At 37.8% G+C, this 27,257-nt stretch overlaps 2 protein-coding genes and 1 long non-coding RNA gene across 3 annotated transcripts; 1 reads left to right on the top strand and 2 right to left on the bottom strand.

Moving 5' to 3' along the window:
- Nucleotides 1–283: 283 nt before the first annotated feature.
- On the top strand, nucleotides 284–2,167 carry LOC144451724 (kelch-like protein 26). Its single transcript, XM_078142628.1, has one exon. It carries the CDS (start codon nucleotides 284–286, stop codon nucleotides 2,165–2,167), a length of 1,884 nt encoding a protein of 627 aa, XP_077998754.1.
- Nucleotides 2,168–3,193: 1,026 nt separating this feature from the next.
- On the bottom strand, nucleotides 3,194–6,859 carry LOC144451723 (tRNA pseudouridine synthase-like 1; the record flags this gene model as incomplete). The annotated part of the gene is made up of 5 exons (XM_078142627.1): nucleotides 3,194–3,264; nucleotides 4,171–4,333; nucleotides 4,768–5,002; nucleotides 5,872–6,021; nucleotides 6,720–6,859. Coding segments are annotated over 5 exons (759 nt in total), but the record flags the coding sequence as incomplete, so codon positions are not given.
- An 8-nt stretch (nucleotides 6,860–6,867) lies between these two features.
- On the bottom strand, nucleotides 6,868–8,692 carry LOC144451092 (uncharacterized). Its single transcript, XR_013482277.1, has 3 exons — nucleotides 8,553–8,692; nucleotides 7,414–7,465; nucleotides 6,868–6,907 (listed from the first exon to the last, which is right to left on the bottom strand). It is a non-coding gene; the product is annotated as an uncharacterized LOC144451092 (long non-coding RNA).
- Nucleotides 8,693–27,257: the final 18,565 nt, after the last annotated feature.

Here is a 27,257-nt window from a genome sequence, read left to right as displayed (position 1 = left end):
TTCTTGAACATTTTTATACGTAAGATAAATTACGTCGTTCGATTATATTTTGATACCAGGTTTGAGTTCAGTTACATGGAAGTGGTCACAGGTGGCTAAAGTGTGCCTTAAAAATATGCAACAAAAACAACTCCCAAATACAAGTAAACCCAGCTTGTTTATTCAGTTGTATTATTTTTTCATTCACAGTGTGGAGCCAAATATTATAGCTTGATGAGTGTTGTGTCCAGTGGGAGGGAACATTGGTAATTAAACAGCTCAAAAATACAGGTCAGAGGTCAAAATGAGTTTGACACTGAATGATTTGTCATGTGACCAGATTGAAAGAAGTGACTCACCAGAAAACAACTGTGGTGAGATCTATGCACCAGACCACAGTGTCAAACTACTTGAGGGTTTACAGACACTTCGTTCTAAGAAAATATTGTGTGATGTCACACTGTCAGCTGAAGGCAAGAAGTTTTCCATCCACCGAGACGTTTTAGTGTCTTGTAGTAAGTACTTTGAGACGATACTGGGTGACCAAGACCAGATTAAGCGGGAAGTTGAGGTTACTGATGTGTCAGCTGTAGGGCTGGATAAACTGATTCAGTTTATTTACACGTCAACTTTAGTGTGTACGAATTTAACGGAGCTAACTCAGATTTTACAAGGAGCGACGCGTTTACAGATTGCGTCAGCGGTGGACGTATGCTGTCAGTATCTGTTAGCTGAGATCAATGATGACAGCTGTGTTGATGTTTTGAATATAGCGACGGAGTTCGAACTTGACACTGTAAAATGCCAAACTGAAAATTACATCATTGATAATTTTCTAGCTGTGGCTAGCGGTAAAGGGTACCAGAAACTGACATGTGACCAGTTAGTGTACTTTGTCAGTCATGAAAGGTTGTCTGTTGCTGTAGAGCTTGATCTGTTTCAAGCAGTCTTGAGTTGGCTGAAACACGAAAGTGACAGACAACAGTTCATTAAAGACGTTCTTAGCACGATACGTTTTCCACTGATACAGCCTAATGATGTCGTAGACTATGTTCAAAGCGAAGATTTAATCATGGATGACCTCGAGGTCAGGTCATGGGTCATGGAGGCAATGACCTATCATGTGTCCCCATACAGACAGCATTTGATGCAGACCGAACGCACACAGGTGAGAGGAGGGCATTCATTGGTGCTTGCTGTCGGTGGGGAACAACCCAAGGGAAGTGTAAGCAAAGAAGTTAGAGCCTTTGATGAAATACACCACCAATGGAAGCAACTACCAATAATGCCTATACAGAGATTAGACCATGCTGTGGCAGTCTTGGATAATTTTTTGTATGTCGTTGGCGGCCAGTACACTGGGAACTCATGCGGCAATGACAGTATTGGCACAGTGCATCGCTATGACCCGAGATTTAACATGTGGCTACAGATGTGTCCTATGGAGAAAAGAAGAGCCCTTTTCACCTTGAATGCTTTAAATGGGCGTCTGTATGCAGTAGGTGGTAAGAATGAATATGGGGTATTGGCTAGCGTCGAATGTTTTGATCCTGAAAATAACTGTTGGACCTATATACAGCCTTTGGCTTTGGCAAGCTATGCTCATGCAAGTACAGAGTATGAGGGTAAACTCTTCATCTCAGGGGGTGTCATCACTAGCAGATTTTTCTCCGATGCCCTCCTATGTTATGATCCAGAAAGTGGCGAATGGTCACAGAAAACATCAATGGAGACACCCAGGGGGATGCACTCCATGTGTGCAATTCGAAACAAAGTATATGTTGCAGGAGGCAATGGGAAAGATCATAATGGTAGAAGGGTTGATATTTTGAGTGTAGAGTGTTACAACCCCCTGATTGATGAGTGGTCTATTCTGGCACCGTTATCCATTGGTCTCAGTATGGCTGGGGTGACTGTCAGGAATAACCAGATGTATATTATAGGTGGGTACAGTGGACGACAGGGCCAGAGAAGAAAATCCGTTCACGCATATGACACAGAGAACAATGTATGGACAGTCATAGGAGAACTACCATCACCAGTGATACGACTTGCATGCTGTACTTTGTCAGTCCCTCCTCATCTTCTACAAAGTCAAGTTTTTGATGGCAGAGACAAGACATACACTGGAAGTAAATTTGCTCCGTCAATGAATGTACATCAGTCTATTGATGATATGCTGTACTAAATCAATATGCTGTAAACCTGGAAATTTCCGCTATAGATTTATTTTCACTTATTTCACTGGAAAACATAAACGCAAAAACTAGTAGTGACTAAAATGCTTTCTTGTACATAAACACTCGTAATTAGTAAAAATTAGTTGAGAACTTGTAATTAGTAAAAATTAGTTGAGAACTTTGAGAAATTTGAGAACTAGCTGAAGAATGTAAAATTGCAAAATTTTCTAGTAGTGAAAATATCTGGGTTTACACTAGGTTTATCATTCAGACTGTGATATACATCACGGGGAGCACCATTATCATCCCTCCCCTTACGACCCCTTACGACTGTAGGTGGACTGAAAGTGTGGTTGAAATCCAAGCACAAGAATCATGCCTACTTTTGCCAACAGACACCTGATATATGTAAATATGTTGGTGACATGTGTTGCATAATCTTCTATTTATGAGGCCAAACATTCACATGTCTGGGAGCTATCTGCAGTCTTATCTGATTTTGATCACACACACCATGTTTATTGTGGGTGTGAACATGCAAGATGTAACTGTCAATAACCTGAAAGGAGTCATATGATTGGATGCAACAAAATTTTGGTGCAGGGCATTTGTACAGATGTCTTCAGTCGTTTTTGGAAAGGGATGATAAGAGTGCCCACAAAAATCACTCAGGGTTTTGCAAATGTTTGGAAACTTTATCAGATGTGGGGTAATCTGCCAGTTTCCTGTACTGTAATTTTGGAGGAGTTGATGTGCTGTAAAAGACTGCGAAATACGTTGTTTCATTCTGCCCTCATCTGGTTCCTTTTCGATGGATAGGGCACAGTGCCTCTATCATAGAGGGACTGTGGGTAGGGTGATGCATGACAGCACTCCATAGATATGAAAAAGAGTTTCAATTTGGTGTTTCTTGGCAATTCAGTGAAATTCAAAGTTTATGCGATGTGAAATCATGAAATGAGCAGCATTACACCCAGTCACTGCCTTGGGTATATACCTACACAGAGAAGAGTATTTATATTCATATGAGAGTTTTATTTCTCTGTATTTATAGTGTGGTTTGTAATAGTTGAGTTTGTGTCTTCTATTTGCTCCATTTCAAAATCTGTAATACAAGAGTACAGAAGTGTTAGTTTGGTCTAGTAACTATATGTGTGGTTGTTTTTTACCATCTCTCTCTCTCCACGTATAGTCAAATTCTACCAAACATCTAGCTAAATCTCCTGCTGGGGAAAGGCTGAACAGTGCATGTCAGTCAGTAGTAATCCATCACACACTGACAGGTGGTTGTAATTGGTTACTTTGAGCACTTTTAATACTACAAATTCAACCTCCAGGATTAAAGTTGGTCATGTGATAACATCACAGTTATATCAACTGTCGCTATGAGAACGGAATGTCATGCTAAAGAAAGCCATTTGACTATACAGTGGAGGGAGAGATCATACGAAACGACCACACGTATAGTTACTACACTATGCTAGTGTTGTCATTAGTTTGGAACACATACTATCTCCTCAGTCAACTTTTCATTTCACATATTGCCGCTGAATGGCAATTTCACAATATACTTCCATGAAAATGTTCACACAGTGCTACCAGTTACATTTCTTGTGTATATTACCAGCTATGCAAACATTTGTTTTATTTCTAAAATTATTGTAGATAGTTATCTTCATTTGCCGAGTGAGTGAATAAATTACATAATGAATTCAAATTTTCTTCTTGCTTTGTCGTTTTTGTAGTCAAAGTAATATCTAATAGAAATGTTCCCTTGATACATAAGGTAGTGTGTGTGCGCGCGCGTGCATGTGTATATATGTACGTACGTATGTATGTACGTACATATGTGTGTGTGTGTGTGTGTATGTACGTATGTATGTACGTACGTACGTACATATGTATGTATGTATGTATGTATGTATGTATGTATGTATGTATCTGACATGTACTGAAGTTAGCTGATTTATTGTATCACACAATAAAGTTATAACTGAAAGGAAGCATTCACCTTTAGGGTCATAGCTGACTTCCTGCAAGTACAGACCTCCAGGGGGCGCCAAAATTAAACGGCTAAGGATTTGACCATTTTTTTGCTTCAATGCTGCTTTGATGTCATCAGTTGTGATAATACTGCTACCAACACCAACTAAAGCTGTTGTCAATTTCCTAACCTTTAGAAAAATAACAATTACAGATAATCTTTAATTACATGTTGATGTTGCTATGGTTTCTATCATATATCTGACTATTAAACATCACATATGAAAGTACCACATACATTACAACTTTGACTAAAAATGTTCATCAGCTTGGTAGATCAAATGATTTACAAAAGTTATAATACAGCGCAAGCAATTCTAAGTGTTTAGCATTGAGTTTTCGATCTGTCAACGATCCTCATCAGAATGACAAATTCCATAGTTACAGCTGACCACTAGGTCACAATGTATCTTACAGTGGTTTAAAAACCTGATAGGGCTGAACAACTGACATATCTTACAGTGGTTTACAAGTCTGATAGGGCTGAACAACATGACATATCTTACAGTGGTTTAGAAGTCTGATAGGGCTGAGCAACACAATGCCTCTTACAGTCTATACCCACCTGTTTGTAAATGAAAGACCTGGCTTGATACTTAATATCATAGTATTCTACATCACAATCAATGGCGGAAGTTGTTAAATGTTGTAAAATTCCCTGTGATTGACAGATTTCAATATTATCCATGGTCCTGACAGGATCTGTTGTTGCATTCTCTTTACTACTACCTCTGAAGGCTGTAAAATCATGTCTTCCAATAAGTACTTCAGCTGCTTTCTGCATTTTCTCCAAATCTAGCCTGGAATAAAGGAAGTAACCGACCTGTAGTCTTGAAGAACTAACACTACTACACTAATTCAGCTATCTTACCTGTAGCCTACCTGTAGTCTTGAAGGACTAACACTACTACACTAATTCAGCTATCTTACCTGTAGTCTACCTGTAGTCTTGAAGGACTAACACTACTACACTAATCAGCTATCCTAAATATAGCCTACCTGTAGTCTTGAAGAACTAACACTACTACACTAATTCAGCTATCTTACCTGTAGCCTACCTGTAGTCTTGAAGGACTAACACTACTACACTAATTCAGCTATCCTAACTATAGCCTACCTGTAGTCTTGAAGAACTAACACTACTACACTAATTCAGCTATCTTACCTGTAGCCTACCTGTAGTCTTGAAGGACGAACACAATGATAGTGACCAGTGCTATGACAGCACCCCATGATGAATGCTTGTTTGGCATACTAGGGTATTTGCATGAGTGCTTGCAATGTTCTCTGTGGTCATACTTTCACAAGTGTAGTGAGTGAAAGTACAACAGAAAACATTGCAAGCATGGGTACAAATACCCCTGAGTACCCACAATGCACTCATGCAGCATGGGCTTCTGGTATTACTCTAACATATATTTATCTGACACAAGAAATTTCCATAAAAATCATACTGTGCAATCAAGTGATTTCATGTGCATGGAACAATCGTACCCTAATTTGCATATCATTTGCATGCATTAATATTTACGGTATTGCACTGCAGTGCAAATACCACTAGTATGCACACACACACACACACACACACACACACACTGGTGCAAGTAATCACTGGTACATATATAACAATGTTCATAATTGTGTTTTGTAATTTCATTTGTAATCATACCTTTGTCTTATTGGCCAACACCGATTCCTATCAAACAATGATACATTGTTTACATTATGAACACCAACTGCCAGTCTGTAGACATATGTTCTTCCATTAGCATTGAATCTCGCATGGAAGTCTTCAGGTACGATTTTCACTTTGTTGATCCTAGTGGGGGAAAATTTATCACTTTTCTAGAGTTATTCTTGTTGGGGAAAATAAAATGTTTTAAATATGCACTAGATATTTTGATAGATACCGGTATAGTGGCTTATTCATAATATTGTACACCCTGAACAGTATAGAATAAACCTGTCAGTAAATGTATTTGTGCAGCTGTACACTTAATATGTATTAACTGAAATTGTATGGGCATAGCAAAGCTCATGTCTAATACAGTGAAAATTAATTATGAAGGATTTAGCTAATTTTAGAAGTAGCAGGTAAAACTGATGTAGGAAGCAAAGTAATACCTATGAGGGACAATGGTTGTTTTAAGGGAAGTAAAACTGATCTGAGTTCCCCAGTCATTATACCAGGGTCCCCCCCCCCCCCAACTATATTTACAATGTATGGGAACTATGTCAGTTTTACCAAATTTACCCCTGTCTGTTAGCAGGGTTCCAACACCTTAGAAAAACACCAATGGAGACCCATGAATCTGCCTAATAATGGATGATATAGTTTTTGAAACAAAGACTTTCTGAACACAAATTCCTGAAAAAATAGTCATTATGAAATTGCAAAATAGTCGGTTGTTTTTGCTGTCTATCGGCCCTTATCTACATGCATAGTAGTCATATTAAAAAATGAGATTTGCATATTCAATAATCTTGAATATTTGTCTCTGGTACAATTAATCTTACCTTATTTCATAGTTTTTTAACAATTTGTTTATTCCCTTTTGAACAATGTCTTCTGTAAATGGTTCTTTCTGACTAGGTCTAATGATGTCTGTATGTGCTGTATTGCATATAGCATGTACACCTGCATCCGTTCTACTTGAAAATTGAATCTTTGGTGGGTAGTCATAGCTGAACTTGGCTAGCGCCTCCTGTAAAACAAAAGACCAGAGATAATAATCTAGGAGAGGGCCAGCTTTGGCATGCAGATATTGTGGAACTTGGCCTAAACATTATCACCGGTGTTTTTGTTAAGGGTGTAAAATCTACTGGAGTTTCTGTGTCATTTTACCAGGGTTCCCAAACAAAATTATGATAGATTCTATTAGAAGCACTGCTACTTATACACTTTTCCCCATTTCCGTTATCAGGGTTTTTCATCCTGAGCACAAACACTGTTCATCCCCCATAAAAAAACAACATACAAAATATGCCATATTCTGGTTGCCACAAAAACAAAAGATTTTACAGTTTGGCCACTAGGTGTGCTGTTCAGTGTTGTTTTTGAGTACACTCAGTAACACTATTCACTACTATTGCCTCCTTTGAAGAATATCATGGTGAATCAAACTGTTATTCAAAGTATACAAACTAGCCAGATCCATTATTGTTTCTTTATTGGAAATTGATAAAAGAAAGATAAAATGGAAACTCCTACCTCTAGTACCGCTTGGACTGTTGGCACTGCATGTGGTTGTTTTACTATGCCTCTGTCAAAAGAAAGAATACAGTAACTTTTAATTAAAGTAGCTTACAGGTTTTCCTTGGCTTTGAATCTGAAGATCTTCATTCACGTCTAGAGTAATCAATTAATCAAATTGCATTCTAAAACTGAAATTACCATCAACAGCTGTATTATTACAACTGAAGCATTAATATAAATTTATGTTATTAATATCATGTCATGTGACTTACTTTCAGACTAGAGGTGGTGGAGGTTGTGGTTAACATTATTTGCATATCAAACATGATTGACCTGATTGAATATTAATGAGTAACTGTGATGTGTAGTTTCAATTACCAACACCTGTCAATCATCTGTGATGGGTTGTTAACTTTGTTAGTATATGCATGGATGTATGTGGCACCATGGATGTATTAGTGAGTCTCACTAATACATCTATGGTGGCACACAGATATACGTAATGTATAGCTAGATGTGGAGAAAGATATCTTTAGATTCAAGGCCATGGATAGTCTCTATATTATTCCAGTGGTTGTCATAGTGACTTCAAATATATATTAGGGGTGCGAGCATCGTCTAAATGATGACGATGGATGAAAAACACATGTTGTTTGTTTGTTTTCTGAAGGGGGAAGGGTTGACCTTGGAGTAATTAAACTGACTTTACTTCAAGGGTTGGCCAAAGTAAATCCTGTGATGCCTTCAAAACAGCAGTCACTGTAACCTATAATCTGACTCATATTCTCCTCCCGGTTGGCATTCGTATGTACTGGACCTACACCGTAGCCATACAGGTAAGAATAATAGGCTTCTCAAGTTCTCGAAGCCAAATTTTCAAGTTCATGAATTTACTTATAAGTTATAGACTCAGTTAAAATGTATTTGATTCTTTCTGTATATACTGAGTAAAATCGGAATGACGAGAAAATCGTGCAAAGCGTAATTATGTCTATACGTCCGATCTCCTGTCTAACGACGCTTAGCCTATGTTCATATTATTCATACATGTGTGTAGTTGAACTTGCCAATGAAGCAGACGAATTTTTGAATTTTTCATCTAACAAAGTCCGTTCGTTCACAAACATAAAACCCAAGAACACGTAGATGCATACCTGAAATTTGTGCCGATGTAAGATATATACAGAAGGTACCTCATTATGTACTATTTCCATATTAGGGTTAGTTGAAAAGTGTGTTTATTATTAATCGCAGATACAATTAACTCAGTATCCAATCGATCACATGTATGTTCATGTAAGTCGCCATCTTTGTTATGAGCAATGCATTGTGGGATTTATTTTGACCTCCTGACGTCTCCTCTCCTGGGAGCTTCGCAGAGGGCTCTGCCCTATCGGCCGAAGGGGATACCCCACTAGAAATAACTCCTTATCGAGAGACGGCCGTTGGGGGCGCCCTGACATAGCAAGTCTTATTGACTAGTAGTTCTCACGTTATGTGGAACCACTAATTTCCCCCCATTATCCACAATATATCTGTATGCAATAACACAGTGTAACATAATGAACACATGTCTTTGTAAGTGTATAAGTCAACAAGTATCCACCATAATTTCATGGTTAGATATTTATCTGTGAGAGTAGAAAGTAAAATAATCAATCAAACTACAGTGAATGCACATTCTCACAAGCCAGACCACATACTTCTGATGACACAACAAAATATGGAGTGTGACAAGCATTTTTTGGACAATGCAATAACTACAAGGCATGTGGTTCACAATGATGCCTATACATGGTGATGTTTCTACATATGGGGATGTAGCATGCATTATACAGATTGGACCAATGTGATTATTTTGTGTTTACCAAGTTTATTTATAATCATTTTCTGTACATATAATAACAAACTGTTCACACACATATATTCAATTTTTCACAATTTTTGAAGTTACAAACACAGACTTAATGTAAATTGTTTCACATCGCTTTTGCAAGTAAAAATCACATTTAAACAAAAATTACAAAATAAATATCCACTTGCCATCCATATGGCCAATTTAAAAAAAATAGGGAGTTGGAGATACATTCAAATTATGACAAGTTAAACATCAAAACAATCATGTACTGTTTGATATGGTATAATAAATAGTCAGATAGGGAGTCTTCATGACTTCTTGTAAATGTATTCGTGGAAGAACAACGATGCAGAAATGTCATCAAATCAAAAGGTCATGGAGAGGACCTCCATTTTACAAATTTCAACTGTTTTTCTCAGCCATTGCACTTTATATAAATGATGTGAAATCATTAAATGAATCCAGAACCCACTTCCCAGTTTTCATCTTTGCAATATCATATGGCTGTTGTTATGGGTGTGGTCTTGTTGCTAGGGATCTTTGCAAACATTTAAAAATCGTTATTCACTTTCCTACCCATCCCTCGAAAGTATACAAAAATGACTTTATTTCCTATAGTGGAGTTCCCCTTTAATGCATACTCCCCTTGGCATAGTTCTAACAAATTCACACAATTTGTAAATGGTTTGTTTTTCTCATACACAAAAACTCTATCCAATTTCTGATAAACTTCTTACTGTAATATGTACGTTGTTGAAATCTGTATTCTCTGTAAGTAATTCCATGTGATATGAGATAACACTGCTGTAGTAGCAATGCTGCAAACCCACTTACAGCAAGCAAGGCATACACTATAGAGGCAAACACGAGGGCACTCCTGGAAATAAAAAAGGAACAGAATATTATAGAAATGAAAATGATCACAATCAGAAATTGTGGAGTCATGATGGGTGAATGGTTAGAGTGACCAGCTTGGAATCTGCAGGTTGCAGGTTTAAGCCCCATTGCTGCCATTTGATTCTGAATGGCTAAAGTCCTTGGGAAAGATTTGAACCACGACTGTGCCTCAGTCCACCAAGCTGTATAATTGGGGACCTGGTAGGATAGAGGTTGCAATGTGAAGGCTTTAATCCTATGCACTTAAAAAGGCTGCAATGAGTTGTATGCTCCCCAGGAAGTCGAGGAAGTATAAAGGGCCATTGTGCCACTATAGGTCCATGCCAGGGGTAATAATGTCTGAAGAGTTGTCCTTATATATTCATGCTGTAGTGTCAAAGTTAAACTATGTGAGTGACACAACAGTTTTTGCCAAACAGGGGTATACAGAATTGTAATTTACATACGTTTGATCGTCATAGACGCGACTGCAGTCAATCTGGGGTATAGATGATTGGTGATGATATGTATATATACAGACTGTCTGTAGACTGATATGAGATCCCAGTATACCAACTAACACTATGAGTACCAGTGAACAGAGAAATGATCTGTGGTTGTTTGTGCCAATACAGCTATCAATCCTAGTAAGGAAAAAGAAAGATGTATATTATATCTGCTGTACTAGTAATTAGTTGCATTGTCGGGAGCACACACACGCACACGTACACACACATACACGCACACACACACACACACACACACACACACACACACACACACATGCACACACACACACACGCACACAAACATGCACACACACACGCACACACACACACACACACACACACACACACACACACACACACACACACACACACACACACACACACACATGATGGACACATACTATTTGGTCTGCGGCACAATACTGAAAACATCAACACATTGATATATGCAAATGCACTCCAGGTCGGACAATGTACATGAAACCATGCAAATGCATGGTAGTATTTTCAGTAAAATTTGCTGATTTCAATAAACACAGTTATTATGTGTAATGTTTAAAACATTACAAATCACAGAACCCTATACAGTATGAGTACCAGTATGTGTACTTGTGTTTGAGATGTATTCTGCCCTGGTCCCCCCTCTTGTACTAATTTCTGGTAACTTTTAAGTCTTGGTCTCTTGACATCATGTCAAGTTTAAAAGAAATCAGCCACTGCATTTCAGAGATATGGCTATGTATGGATAAACAGAATACAATTTAACAGCCTGAGGGTTGGGGGGGGGGGGGCTTATAATTTACATAAGTTTCACCAGATTTACTCTTCTATATTACCAGGGATCCTACATTTAGCAAAATCACTGTGATTCAATTTCTAAATCAACTCACCAGACACAGTGATGATCCAATCGTTGTACACAATGTTGACATACTTTACAATGACCAGTTCTTGGTGGTTTATTAATTTCACACACATTACACCAAGAATCTCTTTCTGTGTTATGTATAACAATCCCTGTACTCACTTCAGGTACTACACTGCCTGACTCAGCAAACTCATATCTTTCATGCTTGCCATTCCGTTTGACACTTTCTACATTCCCATGGTTACCATCCCACCCTACACTTCCATGGTTGTTTTCCCGTGATGTAGACACAATTTCTTCTCTATCCTTTGCACTATCTTCTCTAGCATTTACGTTCCTTCTATATTTACTTTTCTGAAATTTGTCAACTCTCCGAACAATTCCAAGGTTTTTCTTGGACAGTAAAAATGCTAGGAACATAAAAACAGCTAATATTGTAACAATAATGGATGACCCATCTGTTAAAGGCAGTACAGGAACCACGTACACATAAAATACAAACCCAATACACACAACTGATGTCAACCCCCAGCTAAAGAAGAACTTTGTTCGATGTTTTACTCTTGAAACTTGACGAAAATATATCAGTGCAATGACTGGTAGGCAAAGAAAAGTTACGACAGTCAAATAGAAGTGCCAGGAAGCAACCAACAGAGAAGTGGGGATGACGATGATTGGTAGAACAGCTGTAGGATCAAACACTTCATCCAGTCTGTGGGCACCAGAACCAAGGAATGATGGGATACGTAATCTGTCACATAGTGTATTCCATACTGCTGTGTAGTTGTTTGTTGGAATCGGTTGACACCGGATGAACCTGTAGTGGATAAAAAATAAAATATACACAGAAAATTTTATCATTACTAAATTTGAAACATCTTAAGTCAGGCCCTTCTGCCGTACAACCTCGGTCCGCAAAACCTATACCCATGTACATGGTGTATCTTTATATTGAACGGAGAACCATGGTCTCTGTCCTGCTTGCAAATGAAGTATGGAACTCGATTCTGACAATGTCCCTAAAAAGAGAAAGGAGAGGGTCATAGTCAGAACTGAGAATCAACTTCCTCCGTCTGCAAAGACTAGCTGCAATAAGTGTATCGTTTGATTTGATTGTGAGGGTTTTTCCTTTTTTGGTCTGTTGTTTAAATAGTGGGCTTAGCACTTATACCGATGGTCAACTACGATCCCATTAACCTGAATGAACAGAGTGAACACGACCTAAACAACAATACAGTCTCATTATGTCTTTTAACAATATTTAACGTCATTGAAATCATCTGAAATTCTAAGTGCAAATCTTTTAGCGGAAATTTAGGCCAAACCTTGACATAATTGCAACAGAAATAATTTTCAGTGCATTTTGCTCAGAATTTTATGCTGAATAACAAAAGTCTAGAAAAAATGAAGTGGTGGAACATGGTGAAAAATGATGTTTCTTAATTAGCATAATTAGTGAAAAAATAATATTCATGAAATATCATTTGTTCAAAAACAAATGCAAGTAACATATGTCTATGGGTAGGTCTGAAGGTCATGAATTACTTTCGAGTCACTGTATGATTGTACAAACATTCCTATTGAATTTAAACAGGCTTAATGTGTGTAATTTAATCACTTTAGTACAGATTGCATTTACATACAATAAATAAGAATACATTTTTGTGAACGTCCATGTGAGTAGTATGTCTGTCATTAGATATTGGAGTACTTGAATACCTTCCTTTCATCATTAAATATTTCCCTTGTTTGATAAATGTTCATGTTAAACAATTGTTAATTAGTGTAATTAACATGTAAAACAATACATTAGTAAGCCTACATATTTTCTGTTCATAAATAGTTATTGACGTTCGATTTTGAGTGAACTTGTCAATCATCAAACCACTCCAAAGTAAGCTAAACAATAGTAATGCAGATCACACGTAATGTACAATAGGTATACATTTTTTTGAATACCACTGTGAGTATTATGTATGTCAATAGGTATTGTAGTACTTGAATACATTCCTTTCATCATCAAATACCTCCCTTGTAAGATAACTATGCATGTTAAACAATATAGATAAAACAAAGGTATTAACATTTAATAGAAATAATAGATTATTAAAACATCAATTGGATATCGAGATCGTATATAGTTATAAGTATCTAGGGATAGAATTTCAACCCAATGGTAAGTTTAATCTAACAAAAGACAAACTTTATAGAAAGGCAACAAAGGCGTTCTACTCTATTAGAAAATTAATCACTTCGTTCACTAATACAAACATTCCAACATGGATCAAAATTTTTGATCTCGCTATTAGACCCATACTAACATATTTGGAGCTTATATTGCTGAAACGCTACATCTCAGGAACACTTAACACAAGAGAACTGATCCTTTGAGTTTAACCCCTTATTTTTACTTTAAATTATATGTAATATGTGTACTTGTATCTATTTATACACTATTACACTATACACTATTATTTGTTTTTGCTGGTATTTTTATTTTATGACAATTTTCTCTATTTTAAAGAATAAGTCGATAAATGAATATGGATATGTTAAACAAGTGTTAATTAGTGTAATTAACATGTTAGATAACCATATGCATGTTAATTAGTGTAATTAACATGTACAGTGATACATTAGTAATGTTCAATTTAACTTTTGTTCCCAACACAACTGAAAATTTTCACCTGAAATTTTCGACTGCACACTTCAGTCTTTATCAACAGATTGACCCACTATTCAGTACACATGACTTTATGGACAGGTGAGCCTAATAAGGGGTCATAGGTGTCTGGAAGTTTATACTGCCCTCTATCTCTGCTTAATGATGGTTTTAAGTGCCTGGATGTATATGACTTCTTTTATTCCCCTATTTTCAGTGTCATGAATATTTACATTGTTTATGTTGACTGGATGTGCTGGGAGACTTCAGATGTACTGGAACTTGGTCTTCTATGTTCCAAAAAATCTAGTTTTGAGTGATCTCTCTGTCTCCTCTATATATGTGTGCTTGCATTGGCCTGTGTTGGTCTGACCCTCGCAAGGATTTTCGTAGATCACTCCACACAAATTTTACTTTTTTGTCTTGTCCTTTGGGACACCAATAATTATTTTATTTACTGTATAAATGTTTGATTGTGGGCCATATTGGATTGAAAAACAATTAAATTATCATGTCATTGTGGTAAATTGACACAAACAAGTGATTGACTGAAATGATACTTTCAAAGCATGCATATCAATGTTGAAAGGGGTGTTTAATTTATCTTTCTGTGTGTGACTGTTAGTAATAATATTGATAGAATTGAATCAGAAAATTTGATGGGAATACATTAAAAAAAATAAGATAAGAAAAAGATTGGCAGTATAGTTTAGTGACGAGAATAATGAAGGGAATGGACATCCCATAATACTTTCACCCTCTTGTCGACCTCAGTATAAGTCAAGTGTATGGGAAAACTGTGTTCCTTCGAAGTTGACTTAATATCAGTACGGTATACGAGAACAATATGTACATATTGGTACACAACGATATATTGGTATTAGAAGTACACAATGATCTAAGTAATAACTTTTGCAACATTGTTGGTTAGATGGATAATGATCATTATGCCTATAGCGTTTTTATTTCAGGCAAGATGCAACTGCTAAGATATATTATACTGACCAGGGGTGACACCGTGACAGTATAGTTACTCCTAGTCCTGCTTACATGACGGTGCACGAGTCTGTATTACTGACTTGACTCCGGAGTAGGAGGGACAATTGTCAGAATCGAGTCCCGGATTACTCCGCATGCAAGCAGGACTAAGTTTCCCCATGGATGTATTAGTGAGATACATCCATGGTTACTCCAAGTGCAGACTAAACATTTCCGTGTCCCAGTTCGGTATTACATGACAGAACACACTACATATATATCTTAGAGTTTGCCATACCTGTCACATGTATCATCAACAGCTTCACAATCACATAACAGTGCTAAAACGTGACTTTTCTCTCCTTTTACGTTAACATATTCACAACAACACAGAGGTTCGCCAGACTCCTCACTGGAGGCGGCCATTTTGAAAATGACCCCCTAGGAATGTAAAAATATTAAATTTTATATCATTGTGCTTAAGATAGGGGTTTCAAAATTTACGTACGGGCGATAGTACTAGAATACATTTACCGTATTTCACGTCTGCTGTGCTTATTTTTTCGTCTTAATTGTATATATTTGTAGGGATAGGGTACAAGTTTCTTAGCCCATTTAGTCTACTCCTTTACAGAAGGTCAATACCAGATTTGTATCCCTCCATCCAACCAACCAACCAACCATATCCAGCCAGCCAGCCAGATGATAAAATGTAGCACTGTAGCCTATAGGCCTAGGTAAGGTTTTTGTGAGTCAGACGATAAAATGTAGCACTGTTAGTAACTTGGTAAGATTTTTGTTGAGCCAGACGATAAAATGTAGCACTGTAGTAAGATTTTGTTGAGCAAGACGGTAAAATGTGACACTGTAGGTAAGATTTTGTTGAGCCAGACGATAAAAAGTAGCACTGTTGGTAAGATTTTTGTTGAGTCAGACGATTAAATGTAGCTGTTGGTAAGATTTTTGATCCAGACGATAAAATGTAGCACCGTTTATAAGATTTTTGATGAGTCAGACGATAAAATGTTAATGTATCACTGTTGGTAAGATTTTTGTTGAGTAAGAAGACAAAATGTAGCGCTGTCGGTAAGATTTTTGATCCAGACGATAAAATGTAGCACTGTCGTGTGTGGGTAAGATTTTTGTTGAGTCAGGTCTTCTCTAATAGTGACCTGAGGTCAGATGATAAATTGAAGAAGTGTAAATCAGAGCTTTGTCAAGCCAGACGACATTTTGTTCCAGGTGTATAGTCTTCTTTTATTCCAAGTTAATAATCTTATAATAGTACAATAACAATCTTAATGAAGTAACTGTAGCAAAATGATCCCTAGTTATGACGTCAAGGTAATTAGAAATGTAAAAGACTCCCTCGTTATAGTGACACTAGAGTAAATAGTGCCATATCTCTTAGTTATGATGACGTCACTGTAAATAGAATAATACTATCTGGTTATGAATACATCATGTTACTGTTACTATACTCCTTAGTTACGATGACATCACTCAAACTACTGTAGTATACAATTCTCCTTAGTTATATTTTCGCATCCTGGTGAAATACTGATATAATTACATACTAATCACTCATATCATAACGATAAATGATACATCTATAGAATGACTTACACTAAGACTGGTTTAGGCTCTTGGGATGGGCCATTGGGCTAGCGCTGACCTGGTGTCATGAACATGATTTTGAATTCTAGTAAATAATTTATGGCATAAAGATTGTTATGTTACTGTCTGTTGATTGCTTAATGACCGAGGTCAAATTAGGGAGCGTTCTTATTTTATCTGGGGAGGAGCATTTTCATTAAAAGTGGTTTCTTGGGACACCCCTACAATATATGTAAAATGAATAGCCCTCCTGACAGGCGTACCGAGATGATTCATGCTTTCTACATCATATCAGCTAGGTAGATTTACTTTTTAAGCCTTCTACGAAGTGGTTTGAATCTTCTTTTCAGTAAACAGACTCTCCTGAAAGGAATGCACTTACAAAACTTTCGTTGTGTGATCAATATCTTCCTCAGAAGTCTCCCCATCAGTACATTTACTTCTCTTCGTGCAGCATCTAGAGCAATGGACATCACCACTAGGCCTATAACGATATAAGCTCCTAACATAGTCAGTCTTATTGTATCGCTCTCTCCATGCCCCGTATCCATGACAACAAGATCACCAAAACCAATGGTTGTAAAGGTAATGATAGTGAAATAGAAGGCATCTAAATAAGTCCATTCGGGGTGTAACTTAGTCAAGAAAAGGGACCCCAATACGATCCACAATAACATAATTATGGAAAGAAAAAGCATGGGATAATTTTTGCCTTTCTTCATGTTTGGACCATCTGCACCTTGTTTGCCGCCTCCGTTGTCTCCAGTTCCTTCCATTGGACCTAGGTCAATTGGTATCATTCCGAGTGCCATTTCATCAACTAATATCATTTCCTCTGAATTCTCATCATCACTATCATTATCATCTGTGCTGTCTACAATAGATTCTGATTTGTCCGTCAGATCTATAGGACTGCTTCCATCATTCAGTGAGGTCACAGCATCCATTTGAAGTTCATTCATCAGAAGAGAAACAATTTTATTCTTTTCACCATCGCTAGTATCTTTTTCATCTTTATTGGCACCATCACCGTCTTTCGTATCCTCACGCTGGCGTTCATCATTCATTAAGCCCTCGTCACCAATCTTCTGTCCATCCATCAATAGAGATACTGTTTCATTTTTATCTTCACCATCATCTTTAGGACCGTCTTTATCTTCAGACAAGGCTGCACTCACATCCGTTTTCAATCCACCAAGATTTTGACCGTCTCCATCCTCTTTCTTGTCTCCAGTCAAGTCTTCTATATTTGGCATTGTATGGTTGACAACGTTCTCAACTTTTACGATTCTGTCAAATGTATCAAGGGGTATTTCATTCTGACCATCTTCTCTCCTTTGCAAAATAGTTCCGTCTCTTTTGTTCGGATTTTTATCCTCGAGTCCAACTTTTGGATCTTGAACAGACTGTCCACCAGCAGGGGGGCGATGGTGTACCGAAGTTACCCTCATACATTTACAGTGCTCTGATTGGTTCATTCGTCGAGTGCAGTACCTCAAAGGCGTGATAACAATCTCACTGAAGTTGGTCAAAAAAGACAGAAACATAGGGATGCCAAGCATAGTGTAAACGATACAAACCATTCGTCCCATTGGAGTTATCGGATCAACGGAACCATAGCCTGTCAAATAATTAGAGTAAAGCAACATTTAACAAACAAACCAAAAGTCAATGCACCAAAATATACAATGAAAACCATGAAAACTGAAACAAAATTTTGGTTGGCCGGACAAAATTCATTGCTTCATTTTATCGTCAGGCGCGACAAAAATCTTCCCAACATTGCTACATTTTATTGTCTGGCATATACATTGTACCTATATTGAGAATAATCGTACTATCGTACTTACCTAGAGTACTCATAACGCCAACACAGTAGAAACACGAGGAGAATAGGGTCCAGCGCCGGAAAGACGTAGCCCGTTCGTACTCTTTCTCCATTTCAAGGACGTTTTCACGCATTATACTCAGCTCTCTTGAAGCGAAATAAATCCATTCGTCTTTGGTGAGCTCTGATGCATTCATGTATAGGTTCTCCATGAGTTCCCTTTGGATGTCCTTAGTCGCAGTTTGATTAATAAGTAAAGTTACATTGTTTTCCATGTCAGAGTTCCAATCCCCTTCCAAATAATTGAACATGACCCCACCAGCGAATATATAGCCAAGCATTGCTGCAAACATTGCAAAGTTTTTCACAAAGTTTCCACAGTCAATTTCCTTGAAATATTGCACAAAGAGGACGGCACAGCCTTTCTTTTTCATCTTTTTCTTCACGTTCTTCATTTTGGTTTTAGTTTGGACCATGATATCACATTCACAGTTTGTTTCAGTGTCCTTCTACCACCGTGTATTTTCTATAGACGAGGCGGGGATGAAACGTGTCATGTACAAACTTAGATAACTTGCAAATTAATTTCCTTTGATGTCCCCTCCACTGTCTGTTGTTAACACAAACAAAGTAGACCCAATTTTTTTTATGCAAAATATTCATGGACTCTGAGACAACAACGCATATATATATATCAATAGGAAACAGCACATTCTACACCCCTCGGTGATATTTCAAATGGTCGTAGCAGTACTGGTGGCAATGCGTTCAAATCAACAGCACAAGACACATTTCGACTGTCCAACTCTCCTGTTGTCGACTGCTTTGAATGTCTGATGTCTTGTTGTAGATTTCAGTGGTAAAGTTGCTGCTATCTTTTTTGAATTGGAGATCTGAATACAACAATTAAAAAGGACTTACCAATTTTCTGTTACGTGTTCATTGGCATGTGCCATGAGTACGATAACCTTGTTTGGGTTACTTTGAATAATAAAAATACTGTTTCCTTTTCTTTCAACGAATGGACGTTTATTAGTGAGCATATAAACCATCCGAGAACAAGAACAATATATACAATGTCATGAACGCTTTACTTAACGTACTATAACTAGTAACGGAATTAAAAGTTTTGAACTTTTGTTTTTAATTTGGTCAAACCCATTTTTAGAGAAAAACAAATGATATCAAAAGTAAACAATTGTTGAAAATGGAGCAAATCACACTCACTCACTCACTCACTCACTCACTCACTCACTCACTCACTCACCCACCCACCCACCCACCCACTACTCACTCGCTCGCTCGCTCGCTCGCTCGCTCGCTCACTCACTCACTCACTCACTCACTCACTCACTCACTCACTCACTCACTCACTCACTCACTCACTCACTCACTCACTCACTCACTCACTCACTCACTCACTCACTCACTCACTCACTCACTCACCCACCCACCCAACCAACCAACCAACCAACCAACCAACCAACCAACCAACCAACCAAACAGTCAGTCGATTGGTAAGTCGATGAGTCATTTTTTCAGTCTGTCGGCCAGCCAGCCAGTCAGTCAGTCAGTCTGTTCGTCATTTTTTCGCCAACCAACCAACCAACCAACCAACCAACCAACCAACCAACCAACCAACCAACCAACCAGCCAGCCAGCCAGCCAGCCAGCCAGCCAGCCAGCCAGCGAGTGAGCGAGTGAGTGAGTGAGTGAGTGAGTTTGAACGAAGCTTTTCCCTTGATGGGACTTAAATCAATTGTAAAACATCTCTTTGTCAGCACCAAATTGTAACATGACGTCACCCGAACACCCAATTCAAACATTCAACACTGTTGTTTACAAGTTTTATTAGACACATAAGTTTGAAATAACGAGGTATTTTTACTGTCCTTCATAATAGATGCAAGACATCATTCAAATTTGAGACGATACGACTGACTAATACCACAATACTTGGTAATATTACACATTGCCATTTATCGACATTACTTAATAAACAATGCTGACGTCACTGTAACTAGTACAATACTTCCAAGTTATGACGTCACTGTAACTAGTACAATAATCCCAAGTTATGACGTTGCTGTAATTAGTACAATACTCCCTAGTTATGACGTCACTGTAACTAGTACAATACTCCCTAGTAATGACGTCACTGTAACTAGTACAATACTCCCTAGTTATGACGTCACTGTAACTAGACAATACTCCCTAGTTATAATGAAGTAACTGTAGCAAAATGATCCCTAGTTATGACATCAAGGTAATTAGAAATGTAAAATACTCCCTTGTTATAGTGACACCAGTGTAAATAGTGCAATACCTCCTAGTTATGATGACGTCACTGTAAATAGAACAATACTATCTGGTTATGAATACACCATGTTACTGGTACTATACTCCTTAGTTATGATGACGTCACTCAAACTACTGTAGTATACAATTCTCCTTCTAAAGTTATATTTTCGCATTCTGGTGAAATACTGACATAATTACATACTAAACATTCATATCATAACGATAAATGACACATCTATAGAATGACTTACACTAAACCTGGTTTAGGCTCTTGGGATGGGCCACTGGGCTAGCGCTGACCTGGTGTCATGAACACGATTTTGAATTCTAGTAAATAATTCATGGTATAAAGATTGTTATGTTACTGTCTGTTGATTGCTTAATGACCGAGGAGCGCGTTCTTATTTTATCTGGGGGGGGGGGGGGATTTGCCTTAAAAGTGGTTTCTTGAGACACCCCTACAATATATGTAAAATGAATAGCCCTCCTGACAGGCGTACCGAGATGATTCATGCTTTCTACATCATATCATCAGCTAGGTAGATTTACTTTTTGCGCCTTCTACGAGGTGGTTTGAATCTTCTTATCAGTAAACAGACTCTCCTGACAGGAATCCATTTACAATGCTTTCGTTGTGTGATCAATATCTTCCTCAGAAGTCTCCCCATCAGTACATTTACTTGTCTTCGTGCTGCATCTAGAGCAATAGATATCACCACCAGCCCTATAACGATATAAGCTCCTAACATAGTCAGTCTTATTGTATTGCTCTCTCCGTGCCCCGTATCCATGACAACAAGATCACCGAAACCAATGGTTGTGAAGGTAATGATAGTGAAATAGAATGCATCTAAATAAGTCCATTCGGGGTGTAACTTAATCAAGAAAAGGGAACCCAATACGATCCACAATAACAGAATTACAGAGAGAAAAAGCACGGGGTGATTTTTGCCTTTCTTCATGTTTGGACCATTTGCACCTTGTTTGCCACCTCCGTTGTCTCCAGTTCCTTCCATTGGACCTAGGTCAATTGGTATCATTCCGAGTGCCATTTCCTCAACTGATATCATTTCCTCTAATGGGATATTTGTATTGGGATCTCCGCTACCTCCCGGGCCGTTTCCAGCAAAAGTTTCGATAGCCATTTCAGCGCCATCTAACAATCCATCCATTAAGAACGAGACACCATTTCCATCATCGCCGTCCTTCTTATCGTTAGAATCATCTTTGTCATTTGTTAAAATGTCTGGAACTAACCCTGTGCCGGACTTTAATCCATCAGATAAGGCAGACAAGATATCAGTCGGATTATCTGTGATCTCTGTAATAGGATTGTCACCATCCTTTGCTAACTTTTCAAACGCCACCTCAGCACCCATTTTAAGTCCATCCATGAGTAGGGAAAACGCTGCATTTTCATCATCGCTATCATTACCATCTTTGCTGTCTACCATAGATTCCAATTTGTCTGTCATATCTATAGGAATGTCGCCATCAGTTGCTAACATGTCAGCACCCATTTGAAGTCCATCCATCAGAAGAGAAACAGTTTCATTCGTTTCACCATCATTAGCATCTTTGTCATCTTTATTGGCACCCTCGCTGTCTTTTGTATCCCCACGCTGGCGTCCATCATTCATTAAGCCCTCGTCACCCATCTTCAGTCCATCCATCAATAGAGATACTGTTTCATTTTTATCTTCACCGTCATCTTTAGGACCGTCTTTATCTTCAGACAAGGCTACATTCACGTCCGATTTCAATCCACCAAGAAGGTGCGAGACAATTTCATTTTGACCGTCTCCATCCTCTTTCTTGTCTCCAGTCAAGTCTTCTATATTTGGCATTGTATGGTTGACAACGTTCTCAACTTTTACGATTCCGTCAAATGTATCAAGGGGTATTTCATTCTGATCATCTTCTCTCCTTTGCAAAATAGTTCCGTCTCTTTTGTTCTGATTTTCATCCTCGATTCCAACTTTTGGATCTTGAACAGACTGTCCACCAGCAGGGGGGCGATGGTGTACCGAAATTACCCTCATACATTTACAGTGCTCTGATCGGTTCATTCGTCGAGTGCAGTACCTTAAAGGCGTGATAACGATCTCACTGAAGTTGGTCAAGAAAGACAGGAACATAGGGATGCCAATCATTGTGTAAACGATACAAACCATTCGTCCCATTGGAGTTATCGGATCAACGGAACCATAGCCTGTCAAATAATTAGAGTAAAGCAACATTTAACAAACAAACAAACAAACAAACAAACAAACAAACAAACCAAAACTGAATACACCAAAAGTTACAATGAAAATCAGTTGGTTGGCCGAACAAAAACCATTGCTTCATTTTATCGTCAGGCTCGCGCGACAATTTTTTTTGTAGTTAATAACATTTTTATTGGGCTTATACAAAGATAAAGATAATCTCTTTTTCATAAATGGAAATTTCACAGAAACTTTTTTTTATATGAAATTGGCATATACATTGTAACTATATTGAGAATAATCGTACTTTTGTACTTACCTAGAGTACTCATAACGCCAACACAGTAGAAACACGAGGAGAAAAGGGTCCAGCGCCGGAAAGATGTAGCCCGTTCGTACTCTTTCTCCAGTTCAAGGACGTTTTCACGCAGCATGCTCAGTTCTCTTGAAGCGAAATAAATCCATTCGTCTTTGGTGAGCTCTGATGCATTCATGTATAGGTTCTCCATGAGTTCCCTTTCGATGTCCTTAGTCGTAGTTTGATTAATAAGTAAAGTTGCATTGTTTTCCATGTCAGAGTTCCAATCCCCTTCCAAATAATTGAACATGACCCCACCAGCGAATATATAGCCAAGCATTGCTGCAAACATTGCAAAGTTTTTTACAAAGTTTCCACAGTCAATATCCTTGAAATATTGCACAAAGAGGACGGTACAGCCTCTCTCTTTCATCTTTTTCTTCACGTTCTTCATTTTGGCTTTAGTTTGGGCCATGGTACCACATTCTCAGTTTGTTTCAGTGTCCTTCTACCACAGTGTATTTTCTATAGATGGGAATAAAACGTGTTATGAACAAACTGTGATAACCAAGGTGACTTGAAAATGAGTTTCCTTGGATGTTTTGATCCAAAAAAGACAAAGTACACCCCATTTTATGCAAATATTCATGGGCTCTGTTTGATCTCGGACCTCTAACGAATCTTTATAGTGGTCTGAGGTTTGATACAACCACTCAGACACCAATACGAAACTGCATATTCTACATTTTAAGATAGCAAGATTGTGTTCTTGCTATATTTTCTCTAAATGAACTTAACCATTTAAAGGCAGTGCAGCAATACGCAGACACCAACGTTTACTCAACAACAAACAATAGAGAGAATGTTTCAACCCCAGGACAAGGTACTCGTTGGTCACAATGCTTGTTATTGTTTGATGAAGTGTACAGATTGAAGTAAATGGAGACAATTATATGTAAATAAGACGAACATAATATGCAGTCTGTCCTGTATAAATTTAACTTACAGTCTGGAAAGACATGATTTCTCTGGTATGGGAATTTGAAAAAAAATTACCAAATATACTTTAGCAATAAAATTTACATGGAAATGGAAGTAAGTTCTCACCATTTTACCTGTTTGAATGTAAAAAAAATATATTTAGGGTCGACGGCCTAATTAAGGGTCATCGGAAACCCAATTTTTTATTTGGCCATATTGTAAGATGGATTTTGAGTGTCTCTCTGCTAATATGTGTGTCTAGAATGAAAGGGATAATGCAAAGGAAGACTGTTAAGATGAAACAGATCGTCGTCTACTGACGTGACAAAAACCTTGTAACATAAATTGGGTATAGTGTATCTTATATAAATATCTGACATTGCTAAATCTTATCGTCTGGCATGACACATAATCAAGTACACTTTTTGTACATTTTAATCACGACTTGCCTAAGTATATGTTGTTACATTGTATGTGATTTGGCGACAGGCTGTCTTGATGTTTGTTGCGCAGGCAAAGAAAGTCTGTCCAGATGACGAAAAGCAGCCAGACAATAACATGTAGCAATATTCGTAAGAAATTTTGCTACACCGCGTAACCTTAGTTTTCAAGTGATCTGGTTTCCATTGTACTCCGTGCAAGACAGGTGTGAATTGAAGAGTAGAAGTTACAAAGAGCCTTAGCTCAATCTCTGACGTCGCAATTGACGAGTACTTACACGAAATGACTTAGCCCTTACCTGTATAGTGGCAATGCCTTGGTGATATTTCAAATGGTCGGAGCTGTGCTGGTGGCAATGAGTCGTTCAAATGAACAGCACAAGACACATTTCGACTATCCAACTCTCCTGTTGTCGACTGCCTTGAATGTCTGATGTCTTGTTGTAGAATTCAATTGTAAAGTTGCATCTACCCTTTTGACAATCTGAATACAACACTTAAAAGGACTTACGTAATTTTCTTGACAGTAAGCCATGTACCGTGAGTACGATAACCTTGTTTAGTTACTTTGAATGACAAAACACTTTCTTACCTTTTCTTGCAATGAATGGACGTTTATTAGTAAGCATATAAACCATTCGAGAACAAGAAGAATCTAACAATACATTTGATGTCATGAACACTTTACTTAACGTACTAGTAACGGAATTAAAAGTTTTGAACTTTTGTTTTTACTTTGGTCATGAAAAGTCAAACCCATTTTAGAGAAGAAGTAAAAAAATGAAAGTGGAGCAAATCAATCACTCACTCAATCACACAATCAATCAATCACACAACCAAATCAATGAATCAATCAATCAATCCGTCAGTCAGTCAGTCAGTCAGTTGGTTAGTCGATGAGTCATTTTGTCAGTCTGTCGGCCAGCCAGCCAGCCATCCAACCAGCCAACTAGCCAGCCAGTCAGCCTGTCAGTCAGTCAGTCAGTCAGTCTGTCTGTCTGTCTGTTAGTTATTTTCTCCGCCAGCCAGCCAGCCAGCGAGTGAAGTGAGTGAGTGAGTGAGTGAGTGAGTGAGTGAGTGAGTGAGTGAGTGAGTGAGTGAGGTTAGACGAAGCTTTTCCCTTCATCAGATTTGATTCAAATTGTAAACATCTCTTTGTTAGCACCAAATTGTAACATGACGTCACCCAAACACCCAATTCAAACATTCAACACTGTTGTTTACAAGTTTTATTAGACACATGAGTAATATGTGAAAAGTATACACTGACAAATTTACAACATTGTAAGTGTTCTAATACATGTATGGAAATTTACCAGGACAAGAACACAGGTACTTAATCAAAGTGCGTTGTTGAAATAACAAACTGTTTTACTGTCTTCATAATAGATGCAAGACATCATTCAATTTTGAGACGATACGACTGACTTATACCACAATACTTGGTAATATTACACATTGCCATTTACCAACATAACTTTTGTACGAATCCATCAAACTTCAACTTAATAAACAATGCTGACGTAACTGTAACTAGTAGAATACTTCCAAGTTATGACGTCACCGTAACTAGTACAATACTTCCTAGTTATGACGTCATTGTAACTAGTACAATACTTTCAAGTAGTGACGTCACTGTAACTAGTACAATACTCCCAAGTTATGACGTCACCGTAACTAGTACAATACTTCCTAGTTATGACGTCACTGTAACTAGTACAATACTTTATAGTTATGACGTCACTGTAACTAGTACAATGCTCCCTAGTTATAATGACGTCACTATAATGAGTACAATACTCCTACGTTATAATGAAGTAACTGTAGCAAAATGATCCATAGTTATGACGTCAAGGTAATTAGAAATGTAAAATACTCCCTTGTTATAGTGACACCAGTGTAAATAGTGCAATACTCCCTAGTTATGATGACGTCACTGTAAATAGAATAATACTATCTGGTTATGAATACACCATGTTACTGTTACTATACTCCTTAGTTATGATGATGTCACTCAAACTACTGTAGTATACAATCCTCCTTAGTTATATTTTCGCATTCTGGTCAAATACTGATATAATTACATACTAAACACTCACATCATAACGATTTGATACATCTATAGAATGACTTACACTAAGACTGGTTTAGGCTCTTGGACTGGCCAGAGGGGGGGGGGGAGTACTCATTATCCTTTTATGCATTTGTTTGCATTGGAATTGTGATCAAGAGCAAAATACAGCACTCTACAGGGGCATACTCCGGACCCCTCCCATGTAATATTGGACTCTCCCTAATGGAACCTCGCTTAATGCATCAGTTATTTTAAGAACTGATAGATAGAAGCAATGTTATCCTCAATATAGTGTAAATTACTTTTTGTTGATTATAATTCTATTCCTTTTCTTCAAGGGCCCAACCCTGCCAAATAGCACA

The sequence above is a fragment of the Glandiceps talaboti genome, chromosome 21 (assembly GCF_964340395.1).
Source record: "Glandiceps talaboti chromosome 21, keGlaTala1.1, whole genome shotgun sequence".
In the NCBI taxonomy this organism is placed as follows: Eukaryota; Metazoa; Hemichordata; class Enteropneusta; family Spengelidae; genus Glandiceps; species Glandiceps talaboti.
The sequence above is the reverse complement of the archived record's forward strand: the minus strand, read 5'-3'. Positions and strand labels throughout refer to the sequence as shown.

Bases quoted from the DNA above. Each gene is read 5' to 3' on its own strand.
- LOC144451724 (XM_078142628.1), top strand. From the start codon at position 284: ATGAGTTTGACACTGAATGATTTGTCATGTGACCAGATTGAAAGAAGT.